The 13,432-nt window shown below is 39.1% G+C and overlaps 1 protein-coding gene across 1 annotated transcript; it reads left to right on the top strand.

The window, feature by feature from the left end:
• Positions 1-1,642: 1,642 nt before the first annotated feature.
• LOC119694699 lies at positions 1,643-7,886 on the top strand. Its single transcript, XM_048622881.1, has 2 exons — positions 1,643-7,118; positions 7,572-7,886. The coding sequence occupies exon 1, from the start codon at positions 2,242-2,244 to the stop codon at positions 3,211-3,213; it is 972 nt and encodes a 323-aa protein (XP_048478838.1). The 5' UTR covers positions 1,643-2,241; the 3' UTR covers positions 3,214-7,118; positions 7,572-7,886.
• Positions 7,887-13,432: the final 5,546 nt, after the last annotated feature.

Raw genomic sequence — 13,432 nt, 5'->3', positions numbered from 1 at the left:
AATCTTAGTACCTTATTATACCTATTCTAACTTATAATAAATAAAACCTAAAACCTAATTTTAATAAACCTAATAAATAAACATACTTTAATTAAGTGATCTAGTTCTATTACGATAAGTGATAATAAAAGTGTAGGTTCTAAAGTACGTTGTCACCGACAAACCGTTTCCAATTATAAGTAGCGAATAGTTTCGCCCACTCGTGACGTCACCCTTTGTTCACCTTAGATCTAGCGATAAGCGACCGGCCGACTACGGGAGGGGCGCATTGATTTGCACGGCGATCAGTCTCTGCTCACCGCTCTGGCAACTAGCCGCTCATAATAAATATCATACGTACCTTGTCTGCGAGTACCTAACTCGTCAAATCTAGACGTTAATAATTTTTATAATTCCTCAAATAAGTGTTTATACGTTGTTCCCATCTGGGTAAGTTGTGCAAACCTTCTTATGTTAGTAATTAGCTGTGTATCATTGTGTTTAATGCTGTGCATTTTTAAATATAAAACCGTTGACCTTTTGTCATTGAAAATAACCGTTGGTTAAATTAGTGCCTTGCCTTTTGCTTATTACAGTGCTTGTTTTCTATTTCTTGTTTGAATGCATACCTAAGTATGCACTGGATCTAGTGATTTAATGAACTATGAGAATAGTCTTAATCTCGTAGTTGCATATATTTTAGTTACATTGTAAATTATCTTACCTAACTTAATCATTCATCAATCATCATGTACTTTACATTACTGTTCATAACGCCACCTTTATTCCTTTTGCCTTTGGAAAAGCTAAGCAGTATTTCTAGACTTCCCGTACGAACCTAAGGCTAACTTGCCATCCGTATCGCTGCTGGAATCTAATCGCTTCCTTGCTCTGCGATTCCAGGAACAACTGCCGGACCGATTAAATCGGCCAGTTCCGGACCACGGAAGACTCACCCCGGGCGACTGTCCCGGGCTTCCCCTCCCGCTACCTGAGTAGCTGACCTCGTCGGATCCCTCGACCCCGACGTGGACCTGGACCTGGAGCTGCACCTGGACCTGGACCTGGACCTGCACTTCGACAGGAAGCCAAGGAGAGTGCGGTATTTCTGGACCGAACCAGTGCGCGTGTGACACCCTTGACCTTGGCCTAACCGACGACCTATCTACCTACTTATTTAAAATAAATCTTTTTTTTAAACTAAATTATGTTCGTCCTTTTTACTTCCTCACCTGTAGGATTTATTTAGGCGACAATGGCGCCCATAGACGTGGTTTTAAGGTCAAGAGGGTCATACCGTACTGCGTAGGTATACTCTTAGTTATTCATGGTGTTGGATTTCATTGGTGTGCTGTTATTTTATTTTGTTGTTTCTCAACTAGTGTACCCCTACGAAAACCCTAGTTTCATTTCCTTGGTTTAATCGTTTTTACGCCGTTTTTTTATGTTGTTTCGCCTGTCTTTGCCTGTCCATTATATTTTTTTGTGATTTTTCCTTTTTTATTTTTTTTTCCTTATTGCACTATTACTACACTCGTCGTGGTGTACTATTATTGTTTTTTTTTTCTAAAAAAAAAAAATTACAATAATAGCTGGTTTTTGTACATATACTTTTAAGTTTTTTTTTCCTTCTTTATATTGTGTATTTTATAGGTACATATTTTGTAGAGCGGTTTGTACCGTAATTTTTTTCCTGCTGTTTTCTGTTTTTTTTTGGGTGTTCTGTTTGTTTTCTTTTTGTGTTTTGATTGTGTTCTCATATATACTTTTTTGTTCTCTTTTTTATATTGTGTATTATAAATATTTGTTCATTGGTTTTGCACAACATACCTAGTTACTGCTTATAATTTTTTTTTCTTGCGCTAGAACTAAAAGGTCCCTACTGGATAATATGGCTTATCCTATAAAATTTTTACTCTTACAAAAGTCGGAATTAATGTATGAGGTTGCTATACGTGGTGAAGATCCATCCGATAAAGTAGAGAGTTTACGCAAACAAGTTACCAAATTAACTCAATTATATCCACCTGATGATATTCTTGATTCGGTTTATAGTTTTGAGGATGACGTTAAGGGTTTACAAGAAACTCTTGCTAAAATAAAAACGAATATCGAGTCCTTGAACATAAATTATGTTGAATCGCTACTCAATAGAACTAGATCACTATTAAATCACGTGTTTTATAGATTACAGCGAATAGAGAAACCGAACTTATCTGAACAAAAGAATATAATAAGTAGTGTTCTTAAAACCTACGAGAAATGTTTTCTGCCTTCTCACTTTTATCACAGAAAACTGTTAGTGAGCCAAACACTATGCAAGACACTGCCGCGTCAAATGAGGATATAGTTGCTGATAAACTTGATCAATCTGATCTTAAAATCTCCGTGACCTGTGATCGTGGAGTTTCTAATGACCTCAAACAATTGAAATATGATGGAAAAACCTGTGTCCGTTCTTTCATTCAAAGACTCGAAGAGTTCCGTGAGTCAAAAAACATCTCGGAGTCAAAAATGCTAGCCTCTGCGGTTGATATTTTAACTGGCGATGCATTACACTGGTATCGTAGTGTCAAAAGTAAAATACATGACTGGAACACTCTAGTTTCACGTCTCAAAGCTGATTTTGATATACTAGACTACGATTATCGTATGTCTTCTGAAATACGGGATCGAACCCAAGGGGATGGTGAATCTATCACTATCTATTTATCAATAATGGAAGGCATGTTTTCGCGTCTTAGCAATCCCTTGAGCGATGAAGATAAATTAGAAATAATTTTACACAACATTCGTCCATGTTACTCGACAATAATTGCTGCGAGCCCTTCTTTAAAGTCTGTGGATGACTTAAGGGTTATTTGTCGGAATTATGAACATATTAAGGTTCGCTCCGATAATTATAGGGAACCACCTTCTGTGAGCTCTAAAACGTTAGCGCCTGAGTTTGCCTATCAGTCTCAACATAAAAAATACAATAATACACAGAGCAAACAATATTTTAACAAATCTAAGCCTTTCCAATCTTTTAAACCTGAATCTAGTCCGGTTTTCGAGGTTCAAGCCGCTGAAACTGCTGCGGTGTCTAAACCTGAGAAGTATTGCCAGCGTTGTCGCGTCAATACTCACTCAATGAAGGAATGTACGGCTGAACGTACAATCTTCTGCTTCAAATGTGGTATGAAGGACGTACGTCTACCTGAATGCCCTAAATGCAACGGGTCAAAAAACTAAATAATGAAAATTGTGGAAAACCAGCAGCTATTTATTTTGATATCTCGGAATGGAATAAATGGCTGTTGACCATTAAGAGTTTCTTTACAACTCATTCTATTTCCCCAATTTTCAATTCAAAACCGAGTGAAGACCCACGTCCCTATGTCAAAATACGAATCAACAATACTGATGATCTTGATATGTACGGTTTGCTTGATTCTGGCTCATCTGTTACAATCCTTGGTAGGGATTCTCACAAGCGTCTTCTTCAATATGATTTGACTATGTGTACTGATGATATAATCACAGTTACTGCTGCAGGTGGTCAGAAGATAACCTCACTAGGTTTTATGCTTCTGCCGGTTTCATTTGAGGAAAAGTTTTCTCTCATAAAAGCTCACATTGTTCCCGAGATCGATACTACTCTTATACTAGGTATAGATTTCTGGACTCAATTTGACTTGTGCCCGAAGTACCTCTCAAACTCTGAGAACTTGTTTCAGACTGATCCTGGCTTGTCAGAAATCTCTTCTGAAGTTCACCTTCATGCGTACGATAACCTCGATAGTGCCCAAAAACAGATAGCTGACGATGTTTTGGAGCAATTTAAAGATATATCCTTTGGTGAGAAAGGCTTAGGTAGAACTCAGTTGATCACTCACAAAATCAACACCGGTGATGCGGAGCCTATCAGACAGCGATACTATCGTATGTCTCCGGAGAAGCAACGCATCATTACGGAACAAGTTGATGAGATGCTTGCATTGGACGTGGTCGAACCTTGTGAAAGTCCTTGGTCTTCACCCGTCTTGGTTGTTGGCAAGAAGGATGGTAAACCTCGCTTTTGCCTCGATAGTCGGAAACTTAATGCTGTCACCAAGAAGGACGCTTATAATCTTCCTTATGTAAGTGAGATCTTGGACAACCTGAAAGATGCTAGATACCTCTCTAGCATTGATTTATCTAAATCGTTTTGGCAAATTTTGATAGATGAGCCAGATCGCGAAAAGACAGCATTTTACGTGCCTGGGCGTGGTAGCCTCATGTTCAAAGTAACAGCCTTTGGACTTACTAACGCTCCAGCTACACAGCAAAGACTTGTGGATATGTTGTTTGGTCCCGAGTTTGAACTAAAAGTCTTCGCTTATTTAGATGATTTTATCATCATAAGTAAAACCTTTGAAGAGCACGTATCTTTGCTTCAACGCGTGCTCGATAAACTGCGCTCAGCTAACCTTACTGTGAACCTTGATAAGTGTCAGTTTTTTCGTAGCAAACTTCGTTATCTTGGCTACATTGTCGATGCTCAGGGCCTTCGTACTGATCCAGAGAAAGTTGAGGCTATACTGAATTATCCTACTCCAACAACTAGGAAAGAGGTAAAACGCTTCCTCGGTACCGCGTCTTGGTACAGGCGTTTTATCCCGCATTTCAGTACGGTTGCTGGTCCACTTAACAGCCTGACATCGACGAAAAAGAACTCGCCTCCTTTTCAGTGGACTCCTGAAGCTGATAAAGCTTTCTTGGAGCTCAAATCCCGGCTGGTCCAAGCACCTGTCTTGGCCTGCCCTAACTTTGACTATCCTTTTGAGGTTCACACTGATGCCAGTAACTTTGGGATCGGCGCGATGCTGGCTCAGACCATTGATGGTGTCGAACACCCAGTTGCCTACATGAGTCGTAGTCTCAACAAAGCAGAAAGAAACTACAGCACAACAGAACGAGAGGCCCTTGCTGTGCTTATCGCTTTAGAACATTGGCGTTGCTACTTGGAAAATGGTAGTACCTTCAGTATTTTCACAGATCACGCGGCACTTAAGTGGTTTCTTTCTCTTTCGAATCCTACTGGGCGTCTCGCTAGGTGGGGTGTCCGTCTTTCCTCGTTTAACTTCGAGATCAAACACCGTCGTGGCAAAGACAACGTGGTCCCTGACGCTCTTTCAAGAGCCTTTCCTACAGATGCCATTACCAGCAGTAGTAATGATGTAGTTTCTTCTCCCCCTACTACAAAAGACCCCTGGTATCTTAAAATCTATAAAGGCTGTCAAGAATCTCCCATCAGTTTCCCTAACTATAGAGTGGAAAATAATACCTTGTACAGGCATATGAAAAACAAAATTGTTTTAACCTCGGAATTTGACTGGAAGCAGGTTGTTCCTTTAGAACAGCGAGAGAATGTCCTTAACGAATGTCATTCAGAACCTATAGCTGGACATTTCGGCGTGTTTAAGACATATAAACGCTTAGCACTTCGTTTTTATTGGCCTGGCATGTATGCTGATGTGGTTGGTTTTATCTCTCGGTGTGACACCTGTCTTGCATACAAACTGCCTACTCATGGCACCTTAGGTAAAATGGGCAGGCCTAAGGATGTTTCTAGACCTTTTCAGGTACTCTCTATCGATCTGGTTGGACCCCTACCTAATACTCGGAAACAGAACAACTACATCTTTGTTGTGACTTGCTGTTTTTCCAAGTATTGTTTTATATTCCCACTCCGTAGAGCTACTGCGGATTTAGTGACCAAGCATTTGGAAAATGATGTTTTCCTAGTACATGGTATACCTCAAACTGTTGTCCTGGATAATGGCTGTCAGTTCATTAGCCATGAGCTTGACAGGCTGTTCAAAAAATATAAAGTGCCTAATGTACATTTTACCCCTAAATATACCCCACAAGTAAACACTGTGGAGAGATATAACAAAACTATTGTTACTGCTGTGTCTACTTTTGTAAACAATGATCACAGAACATGGGATTTGAATTTACCTCAAATTCAGTTTGCCATCAATAATTCGGTGAACGAAACTACCGGGTACTCTCCTGCATTCTTGGTGCATGGCCGTGAATTGGTAACCTGCGGGTCACATTATTTGGAGAATGATGACTCAAAGGACATGGTTTTTCTTCCAAGAGATGCTTACGCTGAGAACTTAGGTCACTTGGCTGGTATTTTTGGTGAAGTTCAAGCTGCACTATGGCAAGCCCATGCTAAGAATAGTCAGCGATACAACTTACGACGTAAAGATGCTGAATTTAACGTAGGGGATATCGTGTGGAAGCGCTGTTACTTCCAAAGTGACAAAGACGCTTATTTTGCTAAGAAGTTGGCCCCCAAGTATCAAAAATGTCGCGTAAAACATAAGCGCTCACCATTAGTTTATATCCTCGAGGATATGAATGGTCGGGATTTAGGTGTTTGGCATATTAAAGACCTAAAAATTGTAAATACTCGGCTAAGAGAATAATATTTTTAGATTAGCAGTTAGATATTTTCTTGTGTCATACTTGTTGTATTTATTGAAAGTACGACATAAATTGTATAGATTTTGCATATAAAAAAAAACTTAAGAATATTATTAGTAATCATTGTAAATAGTTGTAAATAGATCATTATTTTTATTTTAGTTTAGCTGTCTATTTATCGTATTTTACTGAGGTAAAATACTCTTGTAGGTGAGGGGGTAATGTAACGTAGCGTTACGAAACGCCTTAATCTTAGTACCTTATTATACCTATTCTAACTTATAATAAATAAAACCTAAAACCTAATTTTAATAAACCTAATAAATAAACATACTTTAATTAAGTGATCTAGTTCTATTACGATAAGTGATAATAAAAGTGTAGGTTCTAAAGTACGTTGTCACCGACAAACCGTTTCCAATTATAAGTAGCGAATAGTTTCGCCCACTCGTGACGTCACCCTTTGTTCACCTTAGATCTAGCGATAAGCGACCGGCCGACTACGGGAGGGGCGCATTGATTTGCACGGCGATCAGTCTCTGCTCACCGCTCTGGCAACTAGCCGCTCATAATAAATATCATACGTACCTTGTCTGCGAGTACCTAACTCGTCAAATCTAGACGTTAATAATTTTTATAATTCCTCAAATAAGTGTTTATACGTTGTTCCCATCTGGGTAAGTTGTGCAAACCTTCTTATGTTAGTAATTAGCTGTGTATCATTGTGTTTAATGCTGTGCATTTTTAAATATAAAACCGTTGACCTTTTGTCATTGAAAATAACCGTTGGTTAAATTAGTGCCTTGCCTTTTGCTTATTACAGTGCTTGTTTTCTATTTCTTGTTTGAATGCATACCTAAGTATGCACTGGATCTAGTGATTTAATGAACTATGAGAATAGTCTTAATCTCGTAGTTGCATATATTTTAGTTACATTGTAAATTATCTTACCTAACTTAATCATTCATCAATCATCATGTACTTTACATTACTGTTCATAACGCCACCTTTATTCCTTTTGCCTTTGGAAAAGCTAAGCAGTATTTCTAGACTTCCCGTACGAACCTAAGGCTAACTTGCCATCCGTATCGCTGCTGGAATCTAATCGCTTCCTTGCTCTGCGATTCCAGGAACAACTGCCGGACCGATTAAATCGGCCAGTTCCGGACCACGGAAGACTCACCCCGGGCGACTGTCCCGGGCTTCCCCTCCCGCTACCTGAGTAGCTGACCTCGTCGGATCCCTCGACCCCGACGTGGACCTGGACCTGGAGCTGCACCTGGACCTGGACCTGGACCTGCACTTCGACAGGAAGCCAAGGAGAGTGCGGTATTTCTGGACCGAACCAGTGCGCGTGTGACACCCTTGACCTTGGCCTAACCGACGACCTATCTACCTACTTATTTAAAATAAATCTTTTTTTTAAACTAAATTATGTTCGTCCTTTTTACTTCCTCACCTGTAGGATTTATTTAGGCGACACGGGCTCACAGTTAGAAGGGCAGGCAGGCGGCGGCTGCGGCGGTGCGTCGCGGCGGGCGGCGCGGGGCACGTCGGGCGCGGCTCTGGGGCTGGCTGCTGCTCACGTAGGCGGAGTCCCGGGGTCGTTCCCGGAGTAGGCGCGGGTCGCGGCTGCACGGCACGGGGTAGGCTCGGCGCTGGCTGAAGTGGGATGACCCGTAGTCTTCTTAGACCAGCTCCAAGGTGTGACACGTGGCGATGACCTCTTCTTGACTTGGGCGGGAACGTGGACCTGTGCTCAGCAATCAGACCGAATAGACAGCAGGTCCTGTCACGGTCGCCACTTTTTGTTCACGATGGGAACAAAATAAAAGATTTGGGTTGACTTCAGTTGTAGTGCTATATTTTAAATTAGCAAATAATTAGCACTTGTACAATTAGACCCGACAATGGTTCTTGCGTCGCGGTAAGTAGGGAAGTGACGTTGGATCGGTAACCGCATACGTGTCTAATACGCAGTGCGGATGACTAAGTGTGTGCGTTTAGAAATTATGTTAGATTAGTTATTAGAATACTTTACGCTTTATATTTATTTACTTTAAATTATTTATTTATACAATTCTAGTTTTATTAATTATTAATATTTATTATTTACTTTATATAATGCAAGACGCACACATTATTAAATTTCTGAATTTACGTTGAACTAAAGACCGGCGTAGACACTCGATAAGTACTCACATAAGGACCGTGGGCATCAGGAGGATACACTTGCCGGTTTATACCTACTATAGATTATATCAAAATTGTTCTACTCTTATTTTCATTATAGCCTACAGCAAATACCTAGTCTAGAGTAAATACCTACTCTGCGATCGAGAACCTTCTCCATTCAATATACCGCTCTCAGCCAATTACGCACGCCATGTTTACCATCGTTGATTAAACCCTTATGCCAATAAGCATAAAGCGCAATTCCCCTTATTATTGTGTCAGCAAATAGTGCGGTCGAATTAGAACCCGGGACAAGGTTAAAGGTGCACGGGTAATATATTGGCTCTATGATTCAGCATGATTAATCAAAAGACGACCTGTTAACGGTCTTTGTGTGATGAAAATTATCACTGTCCCATATGACTTTGACATCATCTTTTTTATCCAACAAATAATCTGTATCCAGACATTGAGTAATGTCTGTAAATAAACAAACACCTCCTTTTGTAAAACGTAGATTCTCTCTTCTTTCTACTTGGGATCACATTTTGATCGTATTGCCCATATTAAGAAACTTTAGTTCTATACTTAGGGTACCTACTTAAATAAGAATTGGATTCAATCCATAGTCGTGCTGTTCGACTGATCTGTGACGATGTAGGGGGTCACTCTATATCTATCGACGAATGTACAACAAGATAGAGCCGTAGTTCGCTAACAGAACTCCGAAACTTCGGGAAAGCAAACCACGACTCTATCTTGAGCCGATTAAATGCCAATTCTCGTTCGTTCATTCGTCGAGTTAGAGAGAGTCAGGAATATTTATCGGTAAATAAAACGTTGTTTGAACGACAGAGATTAGTCTCAATCAGACAGAATCTGCGAGACACGAGTGTTGGGCACGTAGCACTGTGTACCTTCTTATTATAGCGTTATGTTAATGTTCCGGAATATAAGGACAAAAACGGATTGTTTTCATGAATTCTGATTATGATGAAGATAATTTATCTTCTACTTCTTCAACCTATAGCAGGGCCCCAAGTCTGCTAAAGAATGGCGGCACAGTTGTGTGTCGGCAGCATGGGTTTCGCACTGTAGGTATTCATTATCTGCGTTTTAGGAAACATTTATTGCATCTTTTTTAAAGAACTAACTTTAATAAACAGTAACAAGTGTTAAGTGTTTAATATTGCACTACTGGGACTCACTAACCAAGAGAAAACAGATACCTAAAGTCGGAAAACCATTCAGACGACACAGCATTGAGCCGACATTCATTAGCAGACTTGAGGCCCAGTTCACTTGTACGGAGACCTCTCCCAAAGCCACTGAAAAGACTATTTAAGTATACCATAGACTAAATACATACCAAAATTATTTTTTTATTTTGAAAATCCATTTTCATCCATCGGATTTTTATTAAGTACTTTAGAAAATGTAGCCCACCTCAACCCTTTCTAAAATACTTTCACAAAATTTTAATCTATAGAAGCATTTTTTATTATTTGTACCTACTTATCGATTTTTATGTGTAGGGGTAAGTAATCATACTATATTTTTCTAAATACGTCGTAACAGATACATTGATACATCCCTGCAAACTATTTCAGCTTTAACAACTTCGCCCTAAAATTTATCTCTTCACCTATCCACTACAGTTACTGATGGGTTAAGCGGTAAAAAGGCCCTTAAACTAAAAGTACGCAAGTTGAACCATATCTCCACATTAGTTCACGCGTAAAGTAAATTTAGGACTTATCGAGTTACGAAGTGAAACGCTGGGGGGTAAAAGCTTTTTTACGTTTACGTTAAGAGCTGAATAAATGTCCTTCTCACTAGTTGTTAACTACTTCTTAGTGTAAATGTGTGGTTTCAGCAGAAAACTAAAGCTGTAAATATTGAGTATAGAATAACAATTACAAGTTATATTCGTAGTTAAACGACATACATACTCCTAGCATCATCACACTTAAGTATAATATCTATATTTTGTTGTCAACGTTTCAAAAAGTATATTCTTGTTTATCATAATAATACAGTATTTTCAAGAAAAAATAGAAAAAAGAAAAATGCTCGCCGCCAGGCAACTTGGAATACTTGAAGAGATCTCTCTTGTATTCCACAAAGTTTCTTTAAAATTAGGTAAGGAATGTCTAAGCGCGGAATGCGCTCGGCAAGAAATCTGCTCCTCAGAAGAATGAGCGGCGCTCCGGGAATGCGCAACGTTCATATCCCGAGGTTCTTGTGTACTGGGAGGTAAGAGAATGTTGGAACCTCAAACGTACCAGGTTTTCTTTCTGCAGCCTGGTGCTGGGGCTAGGTTATGCCTAACTCGTATGCATCTCGTACGCGGCTATAAAAGTGTAGCGATGTTTCAAATTGTTTCAAAAAGGGAAAATTATGATAATATATACCTATGTAAATTTGAAACGTCAATGCTGAGCTAAGTGAACCTCCCACTCGTACTTGGTTGATGTGGAGATACTTATGTAAAGGCTCAATATTTATGATGAGTGTGCATCGGTGTCTACCATTTTAATATAACTTACCTTTTCTTTTATCTATTTGTATGTCAAGTAATTTTGAGAGAGCTATCGAAATCAAAGTCATAACAACATACCAATTCGTGCATGTGATTGAGGGTTGGGAAAGCTTTTTTCTGACTACAATTTAACGCTTCTTTGCATCGGCATCGATGCGAAATGTTGATTTAATTGAATAACATTATACCTATATAAATTATATTCTTTCACTATTACAAAAAGAAAAAAAGAGTTTATAGGTACATAAAAAGTTTGTTTTTTTATATATTTCACCCTCCTCTATTTTATTTTACTAATTGGAATATATTATTTAGTATTTTTATTACTTCTTTATAAGATAAAGGCGATGTAAGTGCTGAAAGGATTGGTCACATACACGTGGAACTCACGGTTTATTTGTCAATGTATAAATTAACACCGCTCTAGAACAACCTACCAACCTAGAATGCTTCCAGGAACTCGATATTTATGATGAGATAACGAAAATTCCCATGAATATTTATTGGATCATCATAATAATCGTATGCGCAAAGGCACGGGAAATGAAGCTGATATTATAAGCCGTGTTTCTTGTGAAAGCTTCAGGTAGCCGGATCCTTGGCTTAGAACGATTATTACGAAGTAAACACGATACTTACAAGGATACAATTAATATTACCGATTATACTTGGATAAAGTAATCGTTAGTTTTTGTACATAATTCATCAGTCACGAAAAGATTGTCAATTATTTAAATAAACTAACTACGAATAAAATGAAATATTGATCTAGAATATTATAGTACTTTTATTTTACATACCTAATAATTTGATATTACTGATGTTACGTAGTGATTACCAAACTTTATAGAGACTTGAAACTGCAATAAAGGCTGTTACGGCACATAGTCACTGCATACTCCGACAGCTTGCAAGCACCTACTAGTCTCTAGTAAACTTCACATGCGACGAACAATTATCAGAACCTCATCAAAGCGTTGTGCAAAATTTGCATCTAAAGACTTTGGGGGCTGAACTCGACTCCCTTCGGAAGAATATCAAGGTCTGAGGGATTAAAGAAGGACTTGTAGATACATGGTTCATTAATAATCGGGATATTAACTATACCTTTGTAAAAGTATCTTATTATTATTCATACTGAAAAATAATGTAATTATTGTCTATTGACCCTTCTAAGATGCCAGGGGTCTTGGTAACGGTTCTCAATCTAAAACCGCAGTGGAAAATAAACCATTTCGTCTTAAGATCTTTCTACAGAATTCACGCTGGCTGCTTTTAAAGTTTTCATTTAATTGGAGAATGCCTCTTGGGGCGTTTTTCCCTTTGTTCCACATTTCTATTAGCGCTGACTTCACAGGGGAGGCATGTTTCAGCTTGTCTCTTCACGAGACAACACAACGACACCTGTCTGATCAGAGGAAGACGCTCCAGTGACTGAATTAAATGGCCCACTTATGATCATGGAGTGGTTTAACTTTTTTTTCATTAGGTTCTCATGCTTTGAAAGTAGGTAAGAATTATAGGAGTAATACTGTGGTTTATTAAATAGTAATAGTACACTCATTTCCGAGGGCATATTTTATGGAGAAGGTTTTTCAGTTTGACCTATGGATCATGTGGTTTAATTTTCTGTTACAAGCTATTTAATCTACAGCAATGCATTCGTCGTGTTATCAATGTGTTTGTGTGTAAATTAGTATTTCTCATTCCACTCTCATTCGCATGGCGAGCCGCGTCGCAGCAACAAACTGAATTCAGTACAAGTTGATTAAAGGTTGTTCTGTGACGAGCCGCGTCGGCCTCGCGTGGGCTTTGCATTTCAAACAGTGCACCCGATCATACAGGCTCGTATGATGTAGAGCCGATGTAATACATATGCTGCTTTTTTGCTCACTCGAAATCACCTCAACATACGACATATCTCATAAGCACAAGTTACATACAATATCTAACTATAAATATGAGATTATGTCGACTGCAAGCGAATGTCGACGGAGCGAATATTGTCTCTGAGAAGTAGGTATGTTCCCCTTGCCAAATACAAGTGACACTTAGCATTAGTGGGCATCACATAAAATGAGTATAACAGAAACGGCTGGTCGTAATAATTAGTCTCTAGCGACCGAGGCGACTCAACAGGTCCCTCAAATGTTTTATTCATACAGGACCCCGAGTGCCCCTCCGCTAGTAGCATAAGGGTCTTTATGAAGAGTTGGTGGGCGCGAGGCACGTCGAGTCATTAACACTGTAACTAGCTCCTCATTAGCTGTCTCG

This window comes from Plutella xylostella, chromosome 9, assembly GCF_932276165.1.
Source record: "Plutella xylostella chromosome 9, ilPluXylo3.1, whole genome shotgun sequence".
Taxonomy (NCBI): Eukaryota; Metazoa; Arthropoda; class Insecta; order Lepidoptera; family Plutellidae; genus Plutella; species Plutella xylostella.
Note: the sequence above shows the minus strand (reverse complement) of the source record. Positions and strands in the feature narration are given on the sequence as shown.

Bases quoted from the DNA above. Each gene is read 5' to 3' on its own strand.
- LOC119694699 (XM_048622881.1), top strand. From the start codon at position 2,242: ATGTTTTCTGCCTTCTCACTTTTATCACAGAAAACTGTTAGTGAGCCA.